General features: G+C 38.2%; 1 protein-coding gene and 1 pseudogene across 13 annotated transcripts in view; one reads left to right on the forward strand and one right to left on the reverse strand.

Moving 5' to 3' along the window:
* Positions 1-52: 52 nt before the first annotated feature.
* On the forward strand, positions 53-5,893 carry LOC150041467 (tyrosine-protein kinase Fer-like; annotated as a pseudogene).
* The window catches only part of Thoc2 (THO complex subunit 2), a 118,776-nt gene continuing 96,072 nt past the window's right edge, over positions 4,058-26,761 (reverse strand). For 2 of the 13 annotated variants that reach the window (XM_090326340.1, XM_090326339.1), the window contains exons 35-39: positions 18,869-19,006; positions 18,452-18,521; positions 18,212-18,369; positions 14,248-14,324; positions 13,604-13,727 (exon numbers count right to left, since the gene is read on the reverse strand). In XM_090326340.1, coding sequence (XP_090182466.1) covers positions 13,619-13,727; positions 14,248-14,324; positions 18,212-18,369; positions 18,452-18,521; positions 18,869-19,006 — 552 coding nt within the window. In that variant the 3' untranslated portion in view covers positions 13,604-13,618. Of the gene's footprint in view, positions 5,844-12,255; positions 12,300-13,428; positions 13,475-13,603; positions 13,728-14,192; positions 14,325-18,211; positions 18,370-18,451; positions 18,522-18,868; positions 19,007-26,761 lie in introns of those variants that run through there. The other 11 variants (XM_090326345.1, XM_090326337.1, XM_090326341.1 and 8 more) reach the window with 11 other exon arrangements.

Here is a 26,761-nt window from a genome sequence, read left to right on the forward strand (position 1 = left end):
AAGGAGCTAGTTCATGAGAGTTGATATCTGGCTGCCCTTCTTATAATGCAAAATGAGAACTTTCCCCACTGTGTTCAATAAATGTTGTTCAGGCTCCTCTGCCAAGAATGTATTGCCCAAAATGCCTGTCTAGTTTTTTTCCCCACCCCACTGGCCCTGGAGCTTCAATTCAAGGCCCTGGCACTATCACTGAGCTTCTTTGTATTCAAGGGTAGCATTCTAAAACTTGAGCCAGAGTGCCCACTTCTGGTTATTTCTGAGTGGTTTATTGGAAATAGGAGTCTCTCAGACTTTTTTCTGCCAAGGCTGTCTTGAACTGCATCTTCAGATCTCAGCCTCCTGAGTTCTTAGGATTACAGTCGTGAGTCACCAGCTCCTGGCTCCTATCCAGGGTGTGAGTAATGGGGATACAAAATATACATGAGAAACTCAGTATTTTAATAGAGATCTTCAGATCTCAGCCTCCTGAATTCCTAGGATTACAGTCATGAGCCACCAGCTCCTGGCACCTATCCAGGGTGGGAGCAATGGGGATTCAAAATATACATGAGAAATATTCAGTATTTTAATAAAGTAAAAAGAATGAGGAGGAGGAAGAGAAGGAGGAGGAGGAGGAGGAGGAGGAGGAAGAGGAGGAGGAGGAAAAGACAACAATGACGACGCTGGAGCTAGCAGTTATCACATGTATCCAGAAAGCTCAAAAAGAATATTATCCCTAACACCTACCACCTCAGTACTAATGAGTGGAAGATAAACAGTATGTGAATGGTTTGTCTCAAGTAACCATCAAATTTTAAAGTAAAAGACTGGTTAAGGGGGGTGGGGGGAGGGTAATGGGTACCAAGACATGTGAAAGGGTATCAATGTATGTGAATTAATGCACCTTCTATCTGGCAAATATCATGTAACCCTTTTATTAATTACAATAAAAAATTAAAAAAAAAAGACTGGTTAATTCCAACAGTGCACCATATACCGATCTGCATTTTTTTTGTTTGGTTTGGTTTTGGTCAGGCATGGGGCTTGAAAGCAAAGCTTGGGCACTGTCCCTCAAGGGGACACAGAGCTGCTTCCTGTTTTTGCTTCCTGTTTTCTGGTGGTTAATTGGAGGTAAGAGTCTCACTGGACTGCCTTTCGGGGGTGGGGGGGAGAGGTTGTCCTGGCTTGAACTCAGGGCCTGAGCACTGTCCTTGGGCTTTCTCAAGACTAGAGCCACAGCACCATTTCCAGCTTTTTCTATGTATGTGGTGTTAAGGAATCGAACCCAGATCTTTGTGCATGCTAGGCAAGCTCTCCACCACTAGGCCAAATTCCCAGCCCCAACACATACAATTTTAAAGAATTTCATAAGCCCAGCACAGTGACTCACACTTGTAATCCTAGCTACTGAGGAGTCTAAGATCTAAGGATCAAGGTTCAAAGCCAGCCCAGGCACTAAAGACCAAGAGACTCTTATCTACAATCACTAGAGAACAGCAAGTGAGGCTGTGATTCAAGGGGTAGGGCGGTTGCCTTGACCTGAAGATCTCAACCACAGCAGCCACGCCCATAATTCAAGCCCCATGGACCCACACAAAAAAATTCATAAAGGAGACCTTACTATCTATAGCAGAAGTTGTCAGGCCAAATTTCAGAATTCTATATTTTTGCAAATAAAATTTCCCTGAACTCAGTCACATTCACTTATTATCATTTAAATTTGCTTCCATGATGCAATGGCAGTTAAAAAGTTCCAAGAGGAGCACACAACCCGCCATGCCTCAAATATTTATGAACTGAAACTTCCAAATTAGACTGGAAAACCCCATGAGAAAAATAACTGGTTTTTATGCCTTTTGCATCTACACCAGAATACATTATCACAATGCAAAAACACTTATTTCATATACCAACATTATTTACGAGTAGTAAAAATGAAACCATTTAGGAGAAAGGAGTGTGGCCTGGTGATAGAGTGCTTTCCTAGCGTTCACAAAGCCCTGGATTTAATTCCCGGTAACACATACACAGAAAAAAGCAGAAGTGGTGCTGTGGCTCAAGTGGCAGAATGGGATCCTTGAAAAAGCCCAAGGACAGTGTTAAGGCCTTGAGTTCAAGCCCAGAACTGGCACACACACACACACAAAAAAGGAACCATTTAGAGCAGAGATGCAACCAATAAACAGGGAAACAGGTACAGATAGCCACACTACGTGGTAACTGGATTTACACCAGTAATCAATCTCAGTACTTAAGAGACTGAGACATAATGAAATCTTTTTTCAACTATGACAAGAGGTGGTAATACTAATTACTACCAACTTTCTAGTTCAAAGTGTAATCATAATCTTTAAAATGTGAATGCAATATAACTGGAAAACTCTTCCCCTAATGTTTTGAACAAATGGTAGCGATGTGAATAAACTATTTCACTAAATACAAAAATCGCTTTAAATAGTTTATCTTAGGCTAGTTACATTATGGGTGCTTAACACTCAAATTATTCTGTTTATCATTTCCTGCAATTACAATTACCTGAAAGTGGCAACAAAGCTTATACACATTTGTCATTCCAAGACATGCCCCGCATTTCTTAATCCTTGAAATGTATTTGAAATTTATCCTTTTGAACTCTGAAAATTTTTTCCGTTTTATAGGTATCATGGTTTACAAGAAACTGAAGACTAAATGGTGATTTGTAAGCATTCTTTCAGCTCACTGCATAGACAAAGATGTTTATCAACTAATTTTAGATAGTATATTTGACAATTATGTAGCCCATGGAGAAGGGCTACAAAGCTTATTGAATTACTTTGCCAACTTATTCTAAATAAGCAAAAGTGTACACAATAAGATACAATCATTTGAGAAAACTATTGTTTATTTAGGGGAAAAAAGGTTACATGGGCAGAATTCAGTAGATTAAAAAATTATCCCTTAAAATGTTATGAGACTTTTGTAGACTTAAACAGTACAAAGCTTCTACAGCTGTAGATTAAAACATTTAAAAAATTTCACTTCCCACCCCCAATATGTGTCTCTAATTACAAGAAAAAATAGCAATGGACAAGTGAGTGCTGGTGTCATTTTGTTTAAAAGGTTTTAATGTATGTGTACCATACAAAATGATTCTTAGGCATTGTGTAAGACACAGCTCCCACTTTTATTTTTAAATTAAAACTTCAGTTTTAAAATGAGGTAAATTCAAAATGGTTCAATAATTGTTTATTTTCCATTTCAAACAGTAAAAAGGAAGCATTTCAGATTGGAAGTGGATGGGTAGAGACTAAAACTAGGCAATATTTAATGAAAAGTGAAATCCTGTATACATGTAACCTTATTTGCTATTTGAGAAGAGTATCCAGCACATTGTGCTAAAATATGGAATAATGAACACTTTCAGCCATTTCTGAAAATAAACATGTAGAAATTAAGCAACAAGTCCACATACAGTAATGCATAACTCAACAATGTTAGGTTTTCCACATGGAGCAAAGAAGCAGATAACTGAATAATTTAAGGAGATACAAATGGGCCCTCTTCTTAATTCTTGGCAATCTACACAGGAAATAAATTTCTGCTCACAGCTGAATAATTTCATTGCAATCTCACCTGAAAAAAATAAAGTAATTAAAATGACAGACTAGGAAAGAAGAAGGTAGGGAAGAAGGAAAAATGAGTAGAGAAGGAAGAAAGGAGATAGTGGATCAAAAGAAAAGTATAAACAGTAAAGTGGAAAAAGGAGAGAGAAAGAAAGGAGGAAAAAATAAAAAGTTGAGGAAGAAAAGTGAGTTTTATCAACAACAAAGGCTTGATTTAAGTTCTGAGAAAAGGAGGGAATATTTGTCTTTTCATTGTCCTTTTGTAGAAATGATGAAAAGACATACCAGACTTTTAAAAACAACTAAGCATTTAGAATTATATGTAAAAGATGCGGGGGGGGGGGGAACAGTAGCCAAGTAAAACATTCACAGGGCAAATAGCTGATCAAAAATAAAAATACAGAACATGTAATAAAGCAAAAGGAACCTATTTGAGATGATGAACCCAAAAAAAAAAGAAAAGAAAACAAAAGAAAAAAGAAAAAAATGACATCACATTTTTTGCAAGGACACAATTTTAATAGTGACTTATATTAAGATGCAATGTCTGCTAAATTATAAAAATTGCTTTAAAAATATATTGACTCAATTATACTCATTTCCTTTCTTTCATGTATTGACATTTTTCAAATACTGCATAATGAAATAAATTCAAAACATGATTACAATATGTAGCAAATTATTCCATTCTGCCTAACATTGCTCACTCAAATTTTAAGCTAATGCTTAACGCATTAAATTTTATTGATGAAAATACTACATTCATTTATTTTGTAATATCAGAGTGAGTAGAGAGGCCTTAGAAAATAATCACACTTGCATGAAATGCTGACAAATAATTTACATATCATTTCTACACATCATTCTGTTCACATCATGTATAATCTTGACATTATCAATTACAATTGCAGATACACTGATGTTAAACTTACAATTTTAATACTTAAAAATTCATTGTTCCTGTCCATCAAATAATGAATAACAAAATATGATACACATTCATTTAGTGAAATATTTAGCATTAAAAAGGAATGGAGCATTGATACATGCTATAACATGAATGAATCTTGAAAACATGATGCCAAGCAAAAGAATCTAGACACAAAAGGCCACAATTATTACATGATTCCATTTATATGAAATATCCAAAATCATAGACAGAAATGCATTAGTAGTTCCAGAGGCAAAGGGAAGGGAAGTATTAAAAATGACTGCTGCTGGGCATAAGAGGCTCATGCCTGTAATCCCAGCTACTTAGGAGGCAGAGATTGAGAGGATCGCAGTTCAAGTCCAGCCCAAGCAAAAAGTTAGCAAGACCTCATCTCAACCAATATGCCAGGCATAGTGGTACATGCCTATCTTCCCAGCAATGTGGGAGGCCATAGGTAGGAGGATCACGGTCTGAGGTTGGCCTGGAACAAAAATTCAAGAACCTACCTGTAAAGTAATTAAAGTAAAAAAATTAAATTAAAAAAGTTACTAATACATTTGGGGCTTCTTTTGAAGATGAGATGCTCTATTATAGAATGGGGTGAATACATAACATCACAACATAGGAAATATAAAGACTCCTTAATTATGCAGTCTAAGATGGATAATTTAGACCAATGCTTTTTTTTTTAAATTAAAAAAGCCAATGTTCTAATAAAGATCATCATGGTATCTACATGACTATAACTTAGAAGAATTAGAAATGGGTTCTCAATCATGAATATGTCTTATGAAGTGAGTTACTGGGCAAGGTAAACTTTGTTGACATATTTAAGGGCAAATCCAAAGATAAAATTGCTGTTACTTTTAAAATATATAAAGAAGATCTTTCCCAGGAACAACTAAAATTAAAAAATTTACAAGAAGCCAAAATCCTCAAACCACATGATTACAAAGACAGCCTATCTACATCATTAAGGAACTAGTTCCAGGAGTTGATTTCCTCTCTGAGAAAGAAGGATGAACTAAAATTCAGTGAATTTTTCATTAGATGCTGCTTCTGGATGGCGTATGTAGAGTAAAAATTGTATGCACAGGGGCCTTGCTGCAAGAAAATGCCTGGAGGTGAAAATAATGTTCTGAAAAATCAGTGACTTTGGAATGTCTCATCAAGAGGATGGTGGTATATATTCTTCTTCTGACTTAAAGCAGATTCCCATTAAATGGACAGCACCAGAAGCTCTTAGTTAGGGAAGATACCGTTCTGAGTGGCGCATGGAGCTTTGGCATCCTCCTCTGGGAGACCTTCAGCTTAGGGGTCCTGTCCATACCCTGGAATGACAAATCAGCAGGTACAAGAGCAAATGGAAAGAAGATACTAGGTGTCAGTCTCTCAACAGTGTCCACAGTATTACAAAACAACGCTGAAATCTTGGGATTACAAAATTGAAAACCTCCCGCCAAGTCCAATCAACTTCACAAAGATTTGTATTTTTCCTGTTTAGGACTGAGGTTTCCCAAAATTATCTTCTACTTCAGTACAGTTTACTACACTTTACCTCTGCCGCCACCAGGCACACACACACCAAGCAGATAAACACAAACGCATCACACGCACGCAAGCACGTACGCACGCAAGCACGTACGCACGCAAGCACACAAAGCAAATACGCACACTTCTATACTGTGTTTATGCTATGAATTGTATTGGCAATGTGTCGTTCATAGGACATTCCAACAAAGCTACTGTATTTGGGAAAATAACTTTATATTGATAATCATCTGGATCTCAGTTTTTCTTTTTGCTAGAAATGGGTCCTATAGTAAGGCTGTCATTTCCCAATTCTCCATCATGCCTTCCCACTTCCTCGGGGCACCAGAACTCAATCAGTACAAAATGCGCTGCATTCTAGAGAGGTATGAAACTAAGAAACAACTCTGAGCCGGATGCCTGTGGCTCATGCCTGTAGTCCTTGCTATTCAGAAAGCTGGTGAGGATCACCAATGAATCACCAGAAAACCGAAAGTCGCATTGAAGAGCTCAGGGACAGCGTCCAGGCACAGAGTTCAAGCCCCACGACCGACCAAAAAAAAAAAAAAAAAAAAAACAAGAGGAAGATCAAAGCAGCTCTAATAAGATAGTCTGAAGGAAAGTGGTGATAGGAAGCTAGTGTGTGGCAAATAAATTAACTTTCTTATTAGAAGAATGCCTTTAAATTTTGTGAAATTCAAACAAGTCCAAATACATTTCAGTAATTCATAGATTTCATATAAAATAACTTTTTATCAACAAAAAATTTTAAAAACTATAAAATAAAATCCTGACCCAAAAAATAACTCATGGTTAATGGCTTCATCTCCAAAGAGACATCCCCAAATTGCGCTCCTCAAATTTCACTATTTTTTGAAGTTATTCCAACTTCAAAATCCTGGTGTTTGTTCCCTGTGCCTCGCACACACACACAGACACAAATTAAATAGAATTACACACACACACATGGATGAAAGTGATGTTTAAAAAGTCAAATGGGGGCCAGGAGTTTGGCCTAGTGGTAGAGTGCTTGCCTAGCATGCACGGAAGACCTGGGTTTGATTCCTCGGTACCACATACATAGAAAAAAGCTGGAAGTGGTACTGAGGCTCAAGTGGTAGAGCTCTAGCCTTGAGAAAGTCCAAGGACAGTGCTCAGCCTGAGCTCAAGCCCAGAACTGGCAAAAAAAAAAGTCAAATGACCTTTTGTGGAGAAGAAAGGAGTTATGCCTTCATGTGCTTTTACATTGCAATCTACTCGACTCATATTAAACACAGTTTCTAAGACACTCCATGTAACCATGCTCTATGTGGATAAAATGTAACAGTGTTACTGAGACATTGTTGAGACCAATGGAAATTGTATTCAGTGATGCCTTTCAGAGTAATAAGGTATACAGAAGATAGTAACACTCAAGGGCAAATGTTTCATAGGAACCTTTCATAAAAGTTCATAACTATATTGAATTTTAAAAAGGGGGGGGGGGCGGGAGTTTTGCCTAGTGGTTAAAGTGCTTGCCTAGCATGCATGAAGACCCGGGTTCAATTCCTCGGTATCAGGAAAAAAGCCGCAAGTGGTGCTGAGGCTCAGTGGTAGAGCTCTAGCCTTGAGAAAGTCCAAGGACAGTGCGCAGGCCCTGAGCTCAAGCCCAGGACTGGCAAAAAAAAAAAAAAAAAAAAAAGGTAAAACTACCTAAGTGAATGTCGGGTCTACCTTGAGGAGAAAGGATAACAGTAATTTCTTCCTGCCCTGACATCAAGGAAGCTTTTATGGGTATCATAGTATAGAATCTTATATCCTGTCATTATAAGGAGGAAAGATGGTGAAGACAATAATAGTCTGTGTCTACCCTTTTAATCACCAAACAATAGCTTCCAGAGTGGTGCTGTGGCTCAAGTGGGAGAATGCTAGCCTTGACCTGAAGAACTCCGGTACAGCACCCAGGCCCAGGAGTTCAAGTTCCACGACCGACCCCCCCCCACCCCAGCAAAAAAAAAAAGGGGGGGGGGGGCAATGCATTCCTAATACTACGAATCTGAAAATTAAGGCCAGTTTCCCAATATGAGGCTGAAGGCAGACAAACAATTTTGTTTTAGAATAACAAAGCCAACTGACTACAGGAATTGAGAGTGTAAGAAAAACAAAGTGAATCAGGTGGAGACTGATAGAAAAATACCACTGCGGGTGGGGGTGGCCCTTGCTATAGGGGAACAACACAGGCAGGGTTTTTGTTGTTGTTCTTTTGTTTTGGTTTTGTGGGTCATGGGGCTTGAACTCTGGACCTGGGCGCTGTCCCTGAGCACTTCAGCTCAAGGCTACCCTCCTACCCTTGAGCCCCACTTCCCATTTTCTAGTGGTTAATTGGAGATAAGAGTCTCATGTTCTTTAGTGCATGGGCTGGCTTTGAACCTCAATCCTTACATCTCAGCCTCTTTAGTAGTTAGGATTAGAGACATGAGCTACACAGGCAGGTTTGACTGTTACTAACAGAAATTAAGATACAATGTTGCCAGATGTTCCACTTCTTCAAGAGAATTGAATTTGTCAATTCTTCTTAGCGTTGAAGGCAATCAATGTTTTTTAATGAACATTTTGTACATGTAACAAGGTATAGTCTTACCCAAGGAATGAAAATTTACATTGTTTAAAGTATAAGAGTTTATATTTGCAGGCTAGAGATGGACCTACAAAATTAAAATTGAGGAGACAAAGGGATAGTTCTTAAATGAAAACTGGAATAAGCAGGATATTTTAAAGATAAAAATCAAATAAAAGCTAATAATATTCAATCTAATTATGTTCTAGAGAGTACACCAAAGAGAAGAAAGATAAATTTACAAAGACTCCATAGGTAACAAGATGCAGAAAATAAGCAGAAACTATGTGCAACTAAAAACAGGAGACAGGACAAGAACACAGACTTTAATGGATTTTAATCTGGGTCATTATTTATATACAGAATTTTCTTAATTCCAGAGTGATCTTTTTCATTATTTTGGTGCTTACTAGGGGTTGAACTCAAGAGTTCTACACTTGCCAGTTAATCTTGCCTCCAGCCCTATTGTGATCCTTTCAATGATTCTGAAATTAGGATACGTGTCATTTCTGCATATAGTCGCCCTTAAAATTAAAAAAAAATAATTCTAAAAACCAACCATAAAATTATAAAAAAAAATTTGTGATAATCTTTCTTTATGGTTTTGCACCAGTACGGGGAAGGGGGGGTGCATTGTTCCTGACCTTTTTTGCTCAAGGCTAATGTACTGTCACTTGAACCAGAGCTCCACATCTGGCTTTTTGGTAGTTAATTGTGGATGAAAGCCTCATGACTTTCCTGGCCGAACTGGTTTCAAACCATGATCCTCAGATCTCACCTTCCTATATAGCTAGGATTATAGGCAAAAGCCATTGGTGCCCAGCTTACAATCTTTTAATCATGGAAAATATAACATATGTTAGCACTTCTCCTTTCTATAGAATAGAAAATAAGCTAAAAGGGGGCACACAGGCAGCACATTTAGAGGCAATCTATAGGTAGTTACTATAGATCAGAAACAGTGAGTGCTCTGAAGGAAATAACAAGTATGACGATAAAAGAAACTCCAGAATGTGAAAGGGTATCAATGTATGTGAATTAATGTACCTTCTATCTGGCAAATACCATGTAACCCTTTTACTAATTACAATCAAAAAAATGCAAAAATAAAGAAAGAAAGAAAGAAACTCCAGAATAACTTTAAATACAATAAGGTAGCTAGAAAACAACCAGAAGATAGCCAACTAATGCTAAAAATATAGTTATATAGTTGTCACTAAGAAAATCAAATTAAGGTATTCAAGGGGGATATCTGACAAAGAACAAGATAATTGAAGAGTTTTGCTCCAAGAATGCCAGCCAAACAAATACCTCTGGCCAGTGTGTTGAGATGTTAAAAATAAGATTACTATTCAGGCTTATGGAGAGAAGTACTAATTCATGACTAGTGTAAGAGAAATTCAAATATGTAGCAAAATATTCACATAAGAAAGGATGAACTGGGGCCAGGAGCATAGCCTAGTGGTAGGGTGCTTGCTTAGCACACACAAAGCCCTGGGTTTGATTCCTCAGTATCACATACACAGAGGGGGGGAGGGGAGAGGAAATGGTGCTGTGGCTCAAGTGGTAGAGTACTAGCTCTGAGAAAGCCCAAATATAGTGCCCAGGCCCTGAGTCCAAGCCCCAAGAATAGCAAAAAACAAAACAAAACACTTAGCCAGTTGCTGATAACTCGCACCTGTATTCCTACCAACTCAGGATACTGAGATTGGACAATCATGGTTCAAAGCCAGATAGGACAGGAAAGTCTGTGACACTCTTATCTCCAATTAACCATGGGAAACTGGAAATGGAGCTGTGACTCAAAGTGGTAGAGGGTTAGCCTTGAGCAGAAAAGCTGAGGGACAACACTCAAGCCCTAACTTCAAAACCGAAGGCCAATTTAAAATAAATTGAATGAACTAAGGTAGCAAATAAGGACAAATGTATTAAAAAAAATCACAATGAAAGAGAATACTAATGATCATTGGCCATTCCTAATGAAAATCTGAGAAGGTTTTTGTTTTGTTTTGTCAGTCGTTGGACTTGAACTCTGAGTCTGGGTGCTGTCCCTGAGCTCTTCAGCTCAAGGCTACTGTCCCCATTCTACCCCTTGGCCTGGGCACTATCCCTGAGCTCTTTAGCTCAAGGCTACTGCCCTGGCCCTTGAGCCACAGTGCCAATTCCAACTTTCTACTGATTAATTGGAGATAAGGATCTCTAGGTCTTTGTGCCCTGGCTGGCTTTGAATTGCAAACCTCAGATCTCAGCCTCCTGAGTAGTAGGAATACAGGCATAAGGCACTGTGCCAGATGGATAGGATTTTGATGTTGTAGTACATAATATATGGAAGCAAAATGAGGGATTAAAAGTCAACCAGAGAAAATAAGTGAGAATTAGAACTGAATTTTATCTTCCTAACTAAAAAGATATTATAAATGGCTTTTCATAATTGTTTATCCCACTCTACAACTTCATAATAAGCCCATAATAACAAAGCAGAAAAGGCATACCCCTCACCTAACTGGCAATCTCAACATTTTCTTTGGGGGGGGGGCACGTTGGTTGTGGGGCTTAAATTCTGGGCTTGGGCACTGTTTCTGAACCATAGCATCATTTCTGTTTTTCTACTGGTTAATTGAAAATAAGCGACTCACTGACTAGTGCTGGGCTGGCTTTGATCCTTGATCCTCAGATCACAACCTCCTGAGTAGCTAGGATCACAGACGTGAGCCACTGTGCCTGGCTAACCTCAATGTTTTGTCATGTTCGTTTTGGTTATAGAGCATAATAAACAGCCAAAACTCACACCTTAAAATTTTCTTACATACTTTACTGGCTTTCAGAAATTTCTCTTTTGGGCCAAGCACCAATGGCACATGCCTGTAATTCTAGCTACTCAGGAGACTGAGATTTGAGGGCTGTGATTTGAGACCAGACTGGGCAGGAAAGGCTGTGAGACTCTTAATCTCCAATGAACCACTAGAAAACTGGAAGTGGCACTGTGGCTCAAACTAGTAGAGTACTAGCCTTGAGCTGAAGAGCTCAGGAACAGGGCCTAGGCCCAGAGTTCAATCCCCAGTACAAAAAGGAAAAAGAAAAAGACAAATTTATTTTTTAACAAACAACTATAAATAGCCTTGACTAAGTATTTAGTTTCATAAAAGTTTAGGAGCAGCTAATAATATTAAGTCTATACTTACTATCATTAAGAAGTACCAATAAAAACAGAAGAAAATGGCCTATAAAAAGCCGGGAGTTTGGCCTAGCGGTAGAGTGCTTTCCTAGCATGCACTAAGACCCAGATTCGATCATCACTACACCACATACATAGAAAAAGCCGGAAGTGGTGCTGGGGCTCAAGTGGTAGAGCACTACTGAGTACAAAGAAGCTCAGGGACAGCACCCAGGTCCTGAGTTCTAGCCCCAGGACTAGAGTCAAGGGATTGGAAGTATGGCTTAGATGGTAGTAGAGTGTCAACCAATGAGCAAAAGTGTTAGCTATCAAGTTGGAGTCCCAGTCTCAGGCAAAAAGTAAAGCAAAGTCAAAAGCTTCAAATATGTCTGTCTAGAACAATGAACAGACCAGGGCTACTTACCCTAACTTTCCTAAAACACCTTAAAGCATCACCAACAGAAACTCTTCTACTATATCGTTCTCATCTACCAATTATACCTCAAACTGGAGAAAAAAAACACAAAACAAAACAATTATTCTTTCATTGACTTTTAAGTATTCAAAAGACCATCTTTGGATCTGAATGTCCTTTCCACTAAAATGGACATATAGGAATTATTTAAGATGGCTATAACACATTTGACAGAAGGCAGAATTACATTACCTTGAAAACTTGGATATTTAAAAAAAAAAATTGGGGGGAGGGGCAATTCTGGGTCTTGAACTCAAAGCCTGAGCACTCTCCTTGGGATTTTTTCTAAGGCTAGTGCTCTACCACTTGAGCCGCAAGCACTACTTCCAGCCTTTTCTGTGTATGTGCTACCGAGGAATTGAACCTAGGTTTTCTTGCTTGCTAGGTAGCCACTAGGCTACACTCCCAGCCCCTCCATATTTTCTTCTGCTTTTGCAAAAGAGGAGCAATAGCAAAAGGGGGAAAAAACATATACCAAAGTATTGAGATAATGTTTCTGCATAAAAAATTATAAAGGAACTGGACATGGTGGCTCACACCTATAATCCTAGCTACTCAGGAGGCTGAGATCTGAGGACTGAAGTTCAAAGCCAGTAAGTCACATCACTAAAGTACTGAGACTCTTATCTCCAATTAACCAGTAGAAAGCCAGAAGTGGTGGTATGGCTCCAGGGGTAGGGCGGTAGCCTTGAGCTAAAGAGCTCAGGGACACAGCCCAGGGCCACAACCAACAAAAAGAAAAAAAAAGAAAAGAAAGAAAAAGAAAGGTAAAAAGGACAGAGAAAGCTAAAGGCTGAAATTGTTATCTACAACCTTTGTGAGCGTCTTCATCTTTATCACTCAGATTCAGTTTCATTGTAATTGCAAATAGCACAAAGCTTACAGGACTACAGGTACTTTTAAAATGTGGAGATGAATAGTGAAGGGAAAGCCAGATGTTTCTAAATACGTCCTGATTCTTCATATTACATAAGGTCCTAAGGCTAGTCATTATTTGTAAAGTGAAGCAGCTTAAATATACATCTTCATGAAAACAGTGAAAAATTCAAGTAGCTGAAACTTGCAAAATGTTTTTCAATATTAACAGATTGAATTTTAGGTTCTATCACTATCAGACCTCTCACTTTATATTTTTTAATGAAAAGGTGAGAGAAGACTCACCTTGATTGAAAGTCTTCATTATCTGTGCTTGTCCGAGGACTTATGAGTAGATGACAAATTAAGGGAAAACAACTTTAGGACAGGGAAGAATACTGTCCTACTTTTAGTATGATCTTTCCGCTTGCAAGCCTGATTGGCCCTGACCAGCCTGAGAGCCTCAAATTCTATCAATCTGTGCTGGTCTGTCAAATCATTTTACCCTTTTACTTACCTTATCACAGCCCAAGAGCCTCAAGGTTCCTTTTCTTCCTCTTGTAGACAATACAGGCTTGGGGATTATAAATTCTTTTGTGGCACAAGTTATCTCAGTCACTATGCAAGTTAAAAAACAAAAACAACAACAACAACAAACAAAAACATGCCAGGGGCTGATAGCTCACACCCGTAATCCTAGTAATCCCAGCTACCAGGGACAATGAGATTTGAGGATCAGGATTCAAAGCCAGTTTGGGCAGGAAAGTCCATTGGACTTATCTCCAATTAACCACAAAAAGTGGGAAGAAGAGCTGGGGCTGGAGAGGTAGAATGCTAGCTTTGAAGAAAAAAAGCTCGGGGACAATGCCTAGGCCCTGAGTTCAAGCCCCATGACTGGCAAAAAAAATAATTAATACATAATTACATAAATATATAACTAAAAAGCAAAATGATCCAAGTTTCCCATTTTTTCAATTTCATATAATTCAAAGAATGATCTGGAAACATTTTTAAAGTTAATAAGCTCTTAAGTATTTTATTTTATATCATGTATTATAAAGGTTCCATCATATTACAAACATTCCCTAATATTCGTTGAAATTGATATTAAGATGAAAAGGATATTGTTTCTTCTCTTCCTTTCCTCCTGAACTGTCCCGTTTTTCTTTCTTTTCTATCTTTTCTTTATCATGCCTGGACTCCTATAAGGAATGGTGGATTAGTTGGGACACTGAAAACCAAGTATTAAAAAAACCAGCTCAACATTCCACCACCCACCAGCCATAGCTTTTTTTTCCATGAAAATTTAATGTGACACCAAAATACATACAAAAAAAAAAAAAGGTTCAGTGGACTCTACCAAAAGCAGTACGTGCATGTATTAAAGCGTGCTATCAAGAAAGTGAAAAAACAGCCTATGAAATGGGAGAAAATGATTGAAAATCCTAGCTGGATACCAATGGCTCATGCCAAACTCAGATGTGAAGATCATAGCTCACAGACAGTAGTGTGACAGACTATCTCCAATAAAACAGCAAGAAATTGGGACTAGGGAAAAAAAATATGAGCTGGGTGCAGTGGCTCACACTTGTAATCCTAGCTACTCAGGAGGCTGAGATCTGAGGATTAAGGTTCAAAGCCAGCCAAGACACTAAACTCTGTAAGACTCTTATCTCCAACTAACTACCAGAAAACCTGAAGTGGTACTGTGGCTCAAGGGGTAGGGCGGTAGCCTTGAGCTGAAGAGCTCAGGGACAATGCCCAGACCCAAAGCCCAAGCCCCACAACATGCACACACAGAAAAAGAAAATCTGGCCTGAAGGCATTATTTGAATGGTAAAGTTAAGAGCTGTGAGGGGAAAATCTGTGCAAGAGAACAAGTTCCCAAGTTCCAGTCTCAGTAATGGCACAAGGAAAAAATATGTATATTATACACACACACACACACACACACACACACACACACACACACACACATATATATGTACATATATCATATATGAGTCTAGTATCCGGATACCATTTGTATGCCTTAACAAATTTATACCTTCCTAAACTGCTGATAGAAATATAAATTACAACCAGGTGTGGTGGCTCACTCCTGTAATCCTAGCTACTGGAGAGGCTGAGATCTGAGGATCGAGGTTCAAAGCCAGCCCAGACACTAAAGAACATGACACTCTGATCTCCGATTAATCTCTAGAAAACCAGAAGTGGGGTTGTGGCTCAAGGGGTAGGGCAGTAGCTTTGAGCTGAAGAACTCAGGGACAGTGCCCAGGCCCAGAGTTCAAGCTCCACGACCAACCAAAAAAAAAAAAAAAAGAAAGAAAGAAAAGAAGAAGAAGAACTATAAATTATAAGCCAGGCATAGGTGACTCATACCAGCAATTCCAGGTAGTCAGATGGTTGAACTGTAAATATAGCGTTTTGAAGCCAGCAGAGCAGAAAAGTCCATAAGACTCTTAAGTTTAATTAACTACCAGAAATAAACCGCAAGCAAAGCTATGGCTTAAGCGGTAGAGCACCAGCCTTGAGGAAAAAAAGCTCTGGGACAGGCGGCCTTGAGTTCAAGCCCAAGCCCAATGACCCCTAACACACACAAAAAGTACAGCCCACACTATATGGAAAAAAGTTTGGCAGTTCCTCAAATAGTGAAACATAAAGCCTTTAGCTGAAGAGCTCAGGAACAATGCCCAGGCCCAGATTTCAAGCCCCATGACCCCCCCCCCCCCGAAAAAAGAAACATAAAATTACATAACCCAGAAGTTCCTTTCTATCTTGGATGGAGTTAAAAGCAAAATTAAAGACAAATATTCAAACAAATATATCATAGCAGCACTATTCACAATAGCCAAAAGGGGGGAAACATCCTAAAACTCTAGCAACTGATGGTCAAAGTGTAACATTTACATAATAGAATAAGAAAAGTAAAATATAAGATATTACAACATGAAAGAATCTTGAAAACATTCCTCCACATAAAAATCAACAAATGCAAATGGTACTATTATTGTAAATTGCATATATATATATATGAAACATTAAAAATAAATAAATTCATAGAGACAAGTAGTTAATCAGTAGTTGTCCAGGGCTTGTGGATGGGGATGGAAGGATTTAAAATTTTCAGGAGTATAGGCTTTTCCTTTGGGCAAACTAGTATGTTCTGGAAACAGACATAATAAATTGCACCCAATGTTATTATATATGCCCTACCACTTGAGGCACAGGTTCACTTCCAGCTTTTTGATGGCTAACGGGAGATAAGAGTCTCATAGACTTTCTTGCCCAGGAGGTCTCAGAATCTCAATCCTCGGATCTCAGCTTTCTGAGTAGCTAGGATAAAAAGGTATGAGCCACCAGTGCCCAGCCAAATTGGTGCCCAGCCAAATTGTGTACTTTCAAGAGGCTAATTTCATACCATACAAATTTTGCTCTAACTAGAAAACAATGAGGGCTGGGCTCTAGTGGCTCATGTCTATAATCCTACCTTTTCAGGAGGCTGAGATCTGAGGATTATGGATCTGAGCCAGCCCCTAGCAGGAAACTGCATGAGAGTCTTTATCTACAATGAACTCTACCACAAAGCTGGAAGTGAAGCTATGGATCAAATGTTGTTGCACTAGTCTTGAGCAAAAGAAGCTTAAAGACACTGAGTTCAAGCCCCAGAAACAGCACACACATTCATCAAATAAAAATAATTTTTAAAAAACAGAGAAATGGCAGTATATCTTTCTAAGAATTCAGAATTGAATCATTTCATCTATAAAAATTTCTAAATTTGCTTTTATGAACTATGTATATGCTACATTATGTTCTGAAGTTCTAAAATATTGCTTTTTAAACATTTTATACTTTAGCACTGGCTTATTACTTTATATAACACACATAGATTTAATTTGAATAGCATTAATATATAGAAAAATGTACCTAGGCCAGGCATGGTGGCTCATGCCTATAATCCTAGCTAGTTAGGAGACTGAGATCTGAGGATCAAGGTTCAAAGGGTAGGGCAGTAGCCTTGGGCTGAAGAGCTCAGGGACAGCTCTCAGGCAGAGTTCAAGCCCCATGACCCACAAAAAAGGAGGGAGGGGGAGGGAGAGGAGGAGGAGGGGGGAGAGGGGGAGAGGGGGAGAGGGGGAGGGGGGAGGGAGGGAGGGAAGGGAGGGAAAGGAGGGAGGGAGGGAAGGAAGGAAGGAAGGAAGGAAGGAAGGAAGGAAGGAAGGAAGGAAGGAAGGAAGGAAGGAAGGAAGGAAGGAAGGAAGGAAGGAAGGAAGGAAGGAAGGGAAAATGTATCTTATACATTATTTTATAAGCAATTACAAGTTTCCAACAACTGAGCTTGTTCAGATAAAATATTTCATATCATATTTAATTCTTTTTGATACTGATAGAGAATATATTTCCATATTTTAATATGCCTAATCTCATTTTAATCTCAAAACTAAACTAGGGCTGGGAGTTTGGTCTAGTGGTAGAGTGCTTGCCTTGTATGCACAAAGACCCAGGTTCAATTCCTCGGTACCACATACATAAAAAAAGCAGAAAGTGGTGCTGTGGCTCAAGTGGTAGTGCTCTTGCCTTGAGAAAGCCCAAGGACAGTGCTCAGGCCCTGACCTTAAGCTCCAGGACAAGCGCACATTTATATGTGTGTGTGCGTGCGTGCGTGCATGCGTATCAAGAAACTAAATGCAAAGAAATATGAAGATCAAAAAGCAAAATACAAAGAACAGTTAAATCACAAAGAAAGTGGACAAGAATGAAATAGAGAGGAAAAGAAATTCAGAGGTTTAGTAATCCTAACCTTTTCAGCAACTTAGAATTGATGTGGTTCAAATTGCCAACTTGCCCTCCCCCACTACATCCTCTTCCCATCTCTTGATAATTTTTTTTAAAGCTACTGGACTGGGACAAAAAATATGTGCGAAGTTTTAAAAGACTTGTCTTTTTAAATATAGTTTTATTGTTATTATTGTGTTGTACAGAGGGGTTACAATTCTGTAAGTTGGGTAATGTGTACAATTCTTGTTTTTCAAAGAAGAGTCATTTTTTTAAAAAAAAGATAAGACTGTTTGTGGTCATAATTTACCTTTTTGCCACCGGAGGATAGTTTATCCATCTTCTCAGACTTAAATGAGTCACCACTTTTTTCTTTGCCTGAAGATTTTGACTTATTTTTTTCCTTGTCTTTCTCATTTGGATAAGGAGACTCACATGGACTTTCACTTTTGTGTTTTGAAACCCCCACTAAAATTACAAAAGAGGATCATGAAAGCCTTTTCAAATTCACTTTGATGATTGCTTCCAAGGTATCAGTAAGTCCACCTACTTGTTCCATTTTCCTCTTTCCGCCTCTTGGTTAAGTCCGGTGGTACTTCACGGTCATTGTTTGAGTGATCCTAGAACCAAGAATTGTGAACTACATTGATCACGAGTTTATGTTTCTTTTTTTTTTGGTTATAAAGAATTATTCTTATACAAGAAAGGCACAGCTAACTAGAATTGGAGAATATTTGCAGTAGTTTCACAAACTTGGCAAAATAGCAGGAAAGATAAGCAGAGCTGATAGATTACTAAGCTGAAGAGCCTTATTGCTGTAGAAGATGCACACACATTTCTGTGTGAAAATGCCAGTTAAAACTTGACACGGAATGCTACAGAATAAAGTAGTCATTTTTATAAAACAGTAAGCACACTACTATACATGATAATGAGCTTTCCGAACTAATTTAAGAAAATTACAAACCCTTTTCCGCTCTTTCCTGTCCTTTTCATCTTTTTTCTCTCTTTCTCTGGATCTTTCCCTTGACTTGTCCAACTCTTTCTTGTCCATTTCTCTCTCCTTACTCTTGGACATTGGTGGAGGAGTATGATTAATGTAGAGCTGTTAAATTAAGGCAATATTACTAAAGATTATTGGTTTTCCAGTATTGGCATCTTGTGGTTTTGTTCATTAAGTGAAAGACAAATATGAAGTCAGAATTGCTCAGCTCTCTGTATGAGAGGCAAAATGAAAGCACATACTACAAATTATACAAATATTCATGGCCTCATTTAATTCCCATTTAAACTCAATCCTTTCATTACTGCCTCAATTGAGAATCCTTATAAATTCATAAGCTAGAGTTCAACTTATTACTCCATTACAAAGACATATGGCCTCCATTACAAGAACACAAGACTTGTGAATGGACTTTCTCCAAAGTAAAGAACAAAATATAAATCTCAACTCAATAATGAAATTTTGCTATCCATTCACAGGTAGTCAATAACAGTGGGGGAAAGCTTACAAATAAAATCTAGCTATGACCCATTTCAATGTAAACCCCAAGCAATGAACATTCCAATTTTTTTTTTACAAATATAAACACTGCTACATATTTTCTTCTTCCAAAAATACTCCAATTCTATCAAATAATCAGAACAAGTTGTGAATTCTCGTACTGGTTCTAAATAGATCAAAAACTGTATTCTGTCAGGAGAAAGTGATTAAACTACTGCTTCTACCCTTTCTCTTGTCAAAAGGTCACCAGGCATTAAAAATAATTTTAAGCCAATCATCAGAGATAAGACTAAATAACTGAGAGACAATATGGCATTTATAACTATACTACAAGTTTAAATTTTAATTTGATACAAAGTATTAGGCAACAGAAAACAGAGTTTATATGACTTTATAATTCTAGACATACCTTAAAAATGAATACGGTCAAAATGAAAAAACAATTTTTCTGTTTTTGTTTTATTGCCAGTCATGGGGCTTGAACTCACGGACTGGGCTCTCTCCTGGGCTCAAGGCTAGTGCTTTATCATTTGAGCCACAGCATCACCTCTGGCTTTTTCTGAGTGGTTTATTGGAGATAAGACTCTCTCGGAACAACACTACAACACTTTTCTGCAAGGCTGGCTTGATCCTCAGATCTCAGCCTGCTGATTCGCTAGGATTACAGGTGTAAGCCAGCAGCACCCAGCAGTCAAATGTTTTGACATGACATGTAAACTTGTTCAACCACTCTGGAAAGCAGTATGGCAATTTCTCAAAAGGCTAAACATAGAGCTCCCCTATGACCCAGCAATCCAACACCTTGGTATTTATACAAATGTCCAGAAACAAGGCCATACTAAAGCTACTAGCACAACTATTTTCACTGAAGCATTATTTACCATACCTAAGATATGGAACCACCCCAGATGCCACTCAGCAGATGAATGGATCAAGAAGATGTGGTAGCTGGGTACAGGTGGCTCACCCTATAATCCTAGCTACTCAAGAGGCTGATATCTGAGGATCAAGGTTCAAATCCAGCCCACGCACAAAAGGACCTGAGATTCTTATCTCCAATTAACCTCTAGAAAAAGGGAAGTGGGGCTTAGCTCAAGGGTAGTGTGGTATCCCTGAGCTGAAGAGGTCAGGGCCAAGGCCCAGGCCCAATGACCCACCAAAAAAAATAATAAAAATAAAAGATGTGGTAATTATACACAATGGAATTCTATGCTGCCATGAGAAAGAATGGCATTGCCCCATTCGTAAACAAATGGAAAGACTTGGAAAAAATCATATTAAGTAAAGTAAGGCAGACCCAGAGGAATCATGGTTTCCCTCACATATACTAATTAGTTCACATCTAGGACTATACTAGCAGAGGATCACAACTGCTCAAAAGCTATGTACATATGGTCATATAGGATGAGACTAAACAAAATGAACTCTAGGATATGGAAACAAGAGGTATATCTTTGTCATTAATGTCTGAATACACTATGTACAGTTATTTCTTTTCTCTTTTCCCCCCTGATGGTTAATCTCATGTGGTTACTGTATCTGACTTTGTTACCTGGTGTATTGTACATACATTTGTTTTTTGAAATAGGGAAAGGAAGGGGGGGAAACAAGATGATTAGGAGGGGGTGGTAAGAGGGAAAGGGGGAAAAAACATGAGAAGGGATATCAATGTTCAAGAAGTAATGCATCCACTACCTGACGAATGCAACTGTAACCCCTCTATATATTACCACAACAATAAAATAAGAAAGAATCCTTAGCTACTAAAGGGAAAAAAAGACATCAGTATAAAAATTAAGTATCAGTAAACATTTTCTATTCAATTGACTCAGAAATAATTCCATAGCAATGGAGAAGTGTTTAAGAAAAGGTGATCAACCGAAATAGACAAAATGTTTACTACTTTCAAAGAGCAAGAGAATAACAGTTATCAAAGTATTTGTCTAAAATATACTCTTGCTGAGTAATCTCTAACATTTTTAGAACCTATCATCTCTTAAGGTAATATTATTCACAAAACTAAGAAGATAAAATCAATAAAATATTACTGCAATACTCAAAAGAATTCTTTAAAGAAAGTACAGCTTTATTTGTCCCACTAAAAGCAAAAACATAAAAAGGCTGGGGTGTTGTGTGCATGCAAACATCAACATACACACTAATAAAATTTTCCTGTGTGCTACTTGGATTATATTGCAAAGAATTAAGAACTTTTCTCTAGTACTTATGACACAAATATTTAAGTACTTCATTCTTCACATTGAAAAGTCAATTGCTCAACTGATACACCATCGTTTTTGTTTGTTGGTTTAGAAATGTGCCCAATTCACCATTCACATGCCTGTAATCCTAATTACTCAGGAGGCTGAGATCTCAGAATCCAGGTTCAAAGCCAGCCCAGGTGGAAAAGTCTGAGAGCCTCTCATCTACCTCATCTACAATTAATCACAGTAAATGCAAGAACTGGCACTGTGGCTCAAGTGGTAGAGTGCTAGCCTTGAACAAAAGACTACGCTCAGGTTCAAGCACCACAACCAGCCAAAAGGAAAAAAAAAAGTATCCAATTCTTCCTTTCTACCCTTTCAAAAAAGTTATGATCACACCTTTTTCCACAAACGAGTTTCTGTCTGTTGAATAAATTGATTATTCCTACTTTAGGCACCCGAAAATGATTTCATAATTCTACAGTAGTATTAAACCACCAAGAGACTGAGTTGCATGCAGTTCTGTCAGTGCTGTCTAACTCCAATCTCTCTAGCGGTTCTACTTCTTAGAATGTTAATTTTATTTTAATCTCTTAAAAACCTACTTAATTCTTCAAACACAACTTAATAGCAATCAATTTTTAAACCATTCCTCAACTTTGTCATTTTGTGTCCAAAATAGGTCACAGTAGATTAAGAAATGTTATTTACTTTTGTCCAAAATAGGTTACAGTAGATGAAGAAATGCCGTTCCTGCTTCTGTATACGTTTCCTACCCTTTCGTATTCAGGGAGCACTCAATACACATTTGCCAAATAAAGTTAGATTTGTTCAGTGTAGCACTGTTGGATTTTGCATATCCTACAAAATTAAGAAAATTAAATAATACTGACTGATGCTTAGCAAATCTTACCAAAAAAAAAAAGGGAGCACACCCAAATAAACAAAATCACATATGAGAATGGTAGTATCACAACAGAAATTGCCAAGATCCAGAGCATCAGGAGGGAATACTTTTCAAACCTTTATGTCAACAAATTTGAGAGTCTAGAAGACATGGATGAATGTCTAGCCAATACTAACATACCCACACTGAACGAAGAAGACATAATCCAACTAAACAAACCTATTTCAAGCATCGAAATAGAAATGGCAATAAGAGACCTTCCATCCAAGAAAAGCCCAGGGCCAGATGGATTCACAGCTGAATTCTATAAGGTCTTCAAAGCAGAGCTCACACCAATACTCCTCAAAGAAAAAGAACTATAGATCCATTTTTTTGATGGATATTGACGAAAAACTTCTCAAAAAAACTGTCTTCAGCAACTCATCAAAAAAATTATACACTATGGCTCAAAATACGCAAGTCAATTAATATAATTGAACACATCAAAAGGAGCAAGGACAAGAATGACATGATTGTCTCAACTGATGCAGAAAAGGCATTTGACAAGATCCAACACCCCTTTATGCTAAAAGCTCAGGAGAAACTAGGAATCCATGGAACATTCCTCAGTATAATAAAGGCTGTGTATGACAAACCCACAGCTAGCATTATACTTAATGGCGAAAAGCTAAAGCCGTTCCCTCTAAAATCAGGAATGAGACACTTTATCCACTCCTCTTTAACATAGTATTAGAATTCCTAGCCAAAGCAATAAGGCAAGAACCAAGAATAAAGGGGATCCAAATAGGGAAAGAGGAAGTAAAACTATCCCTCTTTGCAGATAACATGATTCTGTATTTAAAGAACCCTATAAACTCCACTCCCAAGCTGCTTGAGCTGATTCAAAACGTTGGGAAAGTAGCAGGGTATAAAATTAACCCTCATTGTTGCCTTCCTATGTGCCAACAATGAGAGGAACAAGGCAACAATCAGGAAAGCAACTCCTTTGGCAATAACCTCAAATAAAATAAGGACCTAGGAATTAACTTAACTAAGAATGTAAAGGACCTTTTTGATGAAAACTTTAAAACCCTGAAAAAGGAAATTAAAGCAGAACTGAGAAAATGGAAAAATCTCCCATGCTCCTGGATTGGAAGAATCAACATTGTGAAAATGACAATCTTGCCAAGGGCTATCTACAAATTCAGTGCAATACCCATCAATATCCCAATGTCATTCTTTAAAATAATAGAAGAGGCAATACAAAATTTCATATGGAATAATAAAAGACCGCATATAGCAAAAACAATTCTTAGCAGAAAGAACAGCGCAGGAGGAATTTCAATTCCAAACTTTAGCCTCTACTACAGAGCTATAGTGACCAAAACAGCTTGCTACTGGCACAAGAACAGGCCTGAAGACCAATGGAATAGAACTGAAGACCCAGATATTGACCCACAAACATATGGCCACCTAATCTTTGATAAGGGAGCCAAAAACATAGAATGGAAGAAAGACAGCCTCTTCAAGAAGTGGTGCTGGCAGAACTGGTTAAGCACCTGCAGAAAACTAAAGTTGGATCCTTCTTTGTCACCCTGCACCAGCATTAACTCCAAATGGATCAAAGACCTTGAGGTAAAAGCAGATACACTGAGAACTTTATAAGAAAGAATAGGTGATAGCTAGGTCTCCTTGGCACAGGTCAAAACTTTCTTAATAAGGACCAAGAAACAGAACAAATCAAAAAAAGTCTGGATAAGTGAGACTGCTTTAAACTGCAGAGCTTCTGTAAGGCAAAGGACAGAGATAGCAAATTAACTAGAAAGCCTACAGAGTGGGAAAAGATCTTCACTAACTATTCAATGGACAAAGGCCTCATATCTAAAATATATCAACAGCTCAAAAAATTGAATCACTCTAAAACTAATCTCCAAATAAACAACCATCCCATTAAAAGATGGGCCAGACTTAGAGTCTTCTCTGAAGAAGAAATAAGAATGGCTTATAGACACATGAAGAAATCCTCAACATCTCTGGCCATAAAACAAATGCAAATCAAAACAACTCTAAGATTCCACTTCAATCCAGTTAGAATGGCCAGGATCAAGAAATCTAATAACAACAGATACTGGTGGGTATGTGGCCTGGAGGGATCACTTCTACACTGTTGGTGGGAGTGCAAACTCACTCAACCACTATGGAAAGCAGTATGGCATTTCCTCAAAAGACTAAATATAGGGGCCGGGAGTTTGGCCTAGTGGTTAAAGTGCTTGCCTAGCATGCATGAAGACCCGGGTTCAATTCCTCGGTACCACATACATAGAAAAAAGTCAGAAGTGGTGCTGAGGCTCAAGTGGTAGAGCTCTAGCCTTGAGAAAGTCCAAGGACAGTGCTCAGGCCCTGAGCTCAAGCCCAGAACTGGCAAAAAAAAAAAGACTAAATATAAACCTCCCCTATGATTCAGCAATTCCACTACTTGGCATTTACCCAATCTTCCAGAAACAAGGTCATACTATTACCATAGCAAAATATGGAACCAACCCAGATGCCCCTCAGTTGATGAGTGGATCAACAAGATGTGGTATTTATATACAATGGAATTCTATGCTGCTGTCAGAAAGAACAACATCCCCACATTTGTAAGGAAATGCAAAGACTTAGAAACAATCATACTAAGTTAAGTAAGCCAGACTCAAAGGAACATAGGCTCAGTGATTTCCCTCATTTGTCATAATCAGTAGAAACCTTGGGCTCTCCTAGCAGAGATTTACAATAGAACAAAACCTAGATACATAATAAGGCCATATAGTATGACGCTAAATGAAAGGACCTCTAGGATATAGAAACAAAAGCCATATAATGAGTGATTTTTGTCCTTTATGCACTGTTATCTCTCATCTCTTTTGCTGTCCCTGTGTTATCTCATACTGTTACAGCATGTTACCTTGTTATTGATATATTCTATATATGTTTATTTGTCTATTTTAAATGGGAAAGGGAAGGGGGGAAAACAAGATGAGCGGTGGGGATCGGGAAAGGAAATGGGGACCAAGACATGAGAAAGGATATCAATGTGAAGTAATGCACCTTCTATCTGGTGAATATAATGTAACCCTTCTATTAATTACAATAAAAAATATGGAAAAAATTAAGAAAATTGAGGGAAGGTGTAGGGTTGGGAGGGATGGGGGAAAATGATGTTAAGGGGAGAAAAGGTACAGAATGGGTAACATTGTCCAAAAAGAAATGCACTTATTACCTAGTGTATAAAACAGTAACCCTGAAGCCGGGAGTTTGGCCTAGTGATAGAGTGCTTGCCTAGCATGCATGAAGACCCAGGTTCAGTTCCTCAGTACTACACACATAGAAAAGGCCAGAAATGATGCTGTGGCTCAAGTGGTAGAGCTCTAGCCTTGAGAAAGCCCAAGGACAGTGCTCAGGCCCTCAGTTCAAGCCCCAAGACTGACAAAAACATAAAACAAAAACAAAACGGTAACTCTACCTAATAATGTGGCTTAGTGGTAGAATACTTGCCTAGCATGCATGAGGCCTGGATTCAATTCCTTGGTACCATATAAAAAATAAAAATAAATGAATTAATAGATAAAATGGTTAGCCCTCTGTACAACCTTAATAATAACAACAAGATTACATTTTTTAAAAAAACTTATCAGAAACTGGTGGCTCAAGCCTGTAAACCTTAGCTATTCAGGAGCCTGAGATCTGAGGATCACAGTTCAAAGCCACCGTGGGCTTCTGCCCATGAGACTCTTAACACCAAAAAGCTAGATGTACAGCTGTGGCTCAAGTGGTATAATGCTAGCCTTGAGCAAAGAAACTCAGGGACATTGCTCAGGCCTGAGTCCACAAGCTCCAAGACTAGTACCCTTGTCCCCACAAAATAAATTTAAAAAAAATAAAAACTGAAAACAGTGAGACACATTGTGTGATACACATTAAAATCTTTGCCTTAATAACAAAGAAAGGGGATAGGGCCTAGAGTCAAATCCTATTACATGCAAAAAGCAAAGATCAGGTTGATTCTATATTTTGACTATGGCAAATAGTGCTTCAATGAACATTGTTTTGCTTGTGGCTTTACTGTAGCCTTGTTTGTGTTCTATTGGATAAATGCTCAGGAGTGGAATTACTGGGTCGTAAGGCAGTTTTATGATTAGTTTTTTTTTAGGAACTCCAATACTGCTTCAAGAGCAGCTGAAACAACCTTACATTGTCACCAATAGTATAATGGAGTTCCTTTTCAGC

This window comes from Megascapheus bottae, chromosome X (assembly GCF_031878675.1).
Source record: "Megascapheus bottae isolate mThoBot1 chromosome X, mThoBot2.hap1, whole genome shotgun sequence".
Taxonomy (NCBI): Eukaryota; Metazoa; Chordata; class Mammalia; order Rodentia; family Geomyidae; genus Megascapheus; species Megascapheus bottae.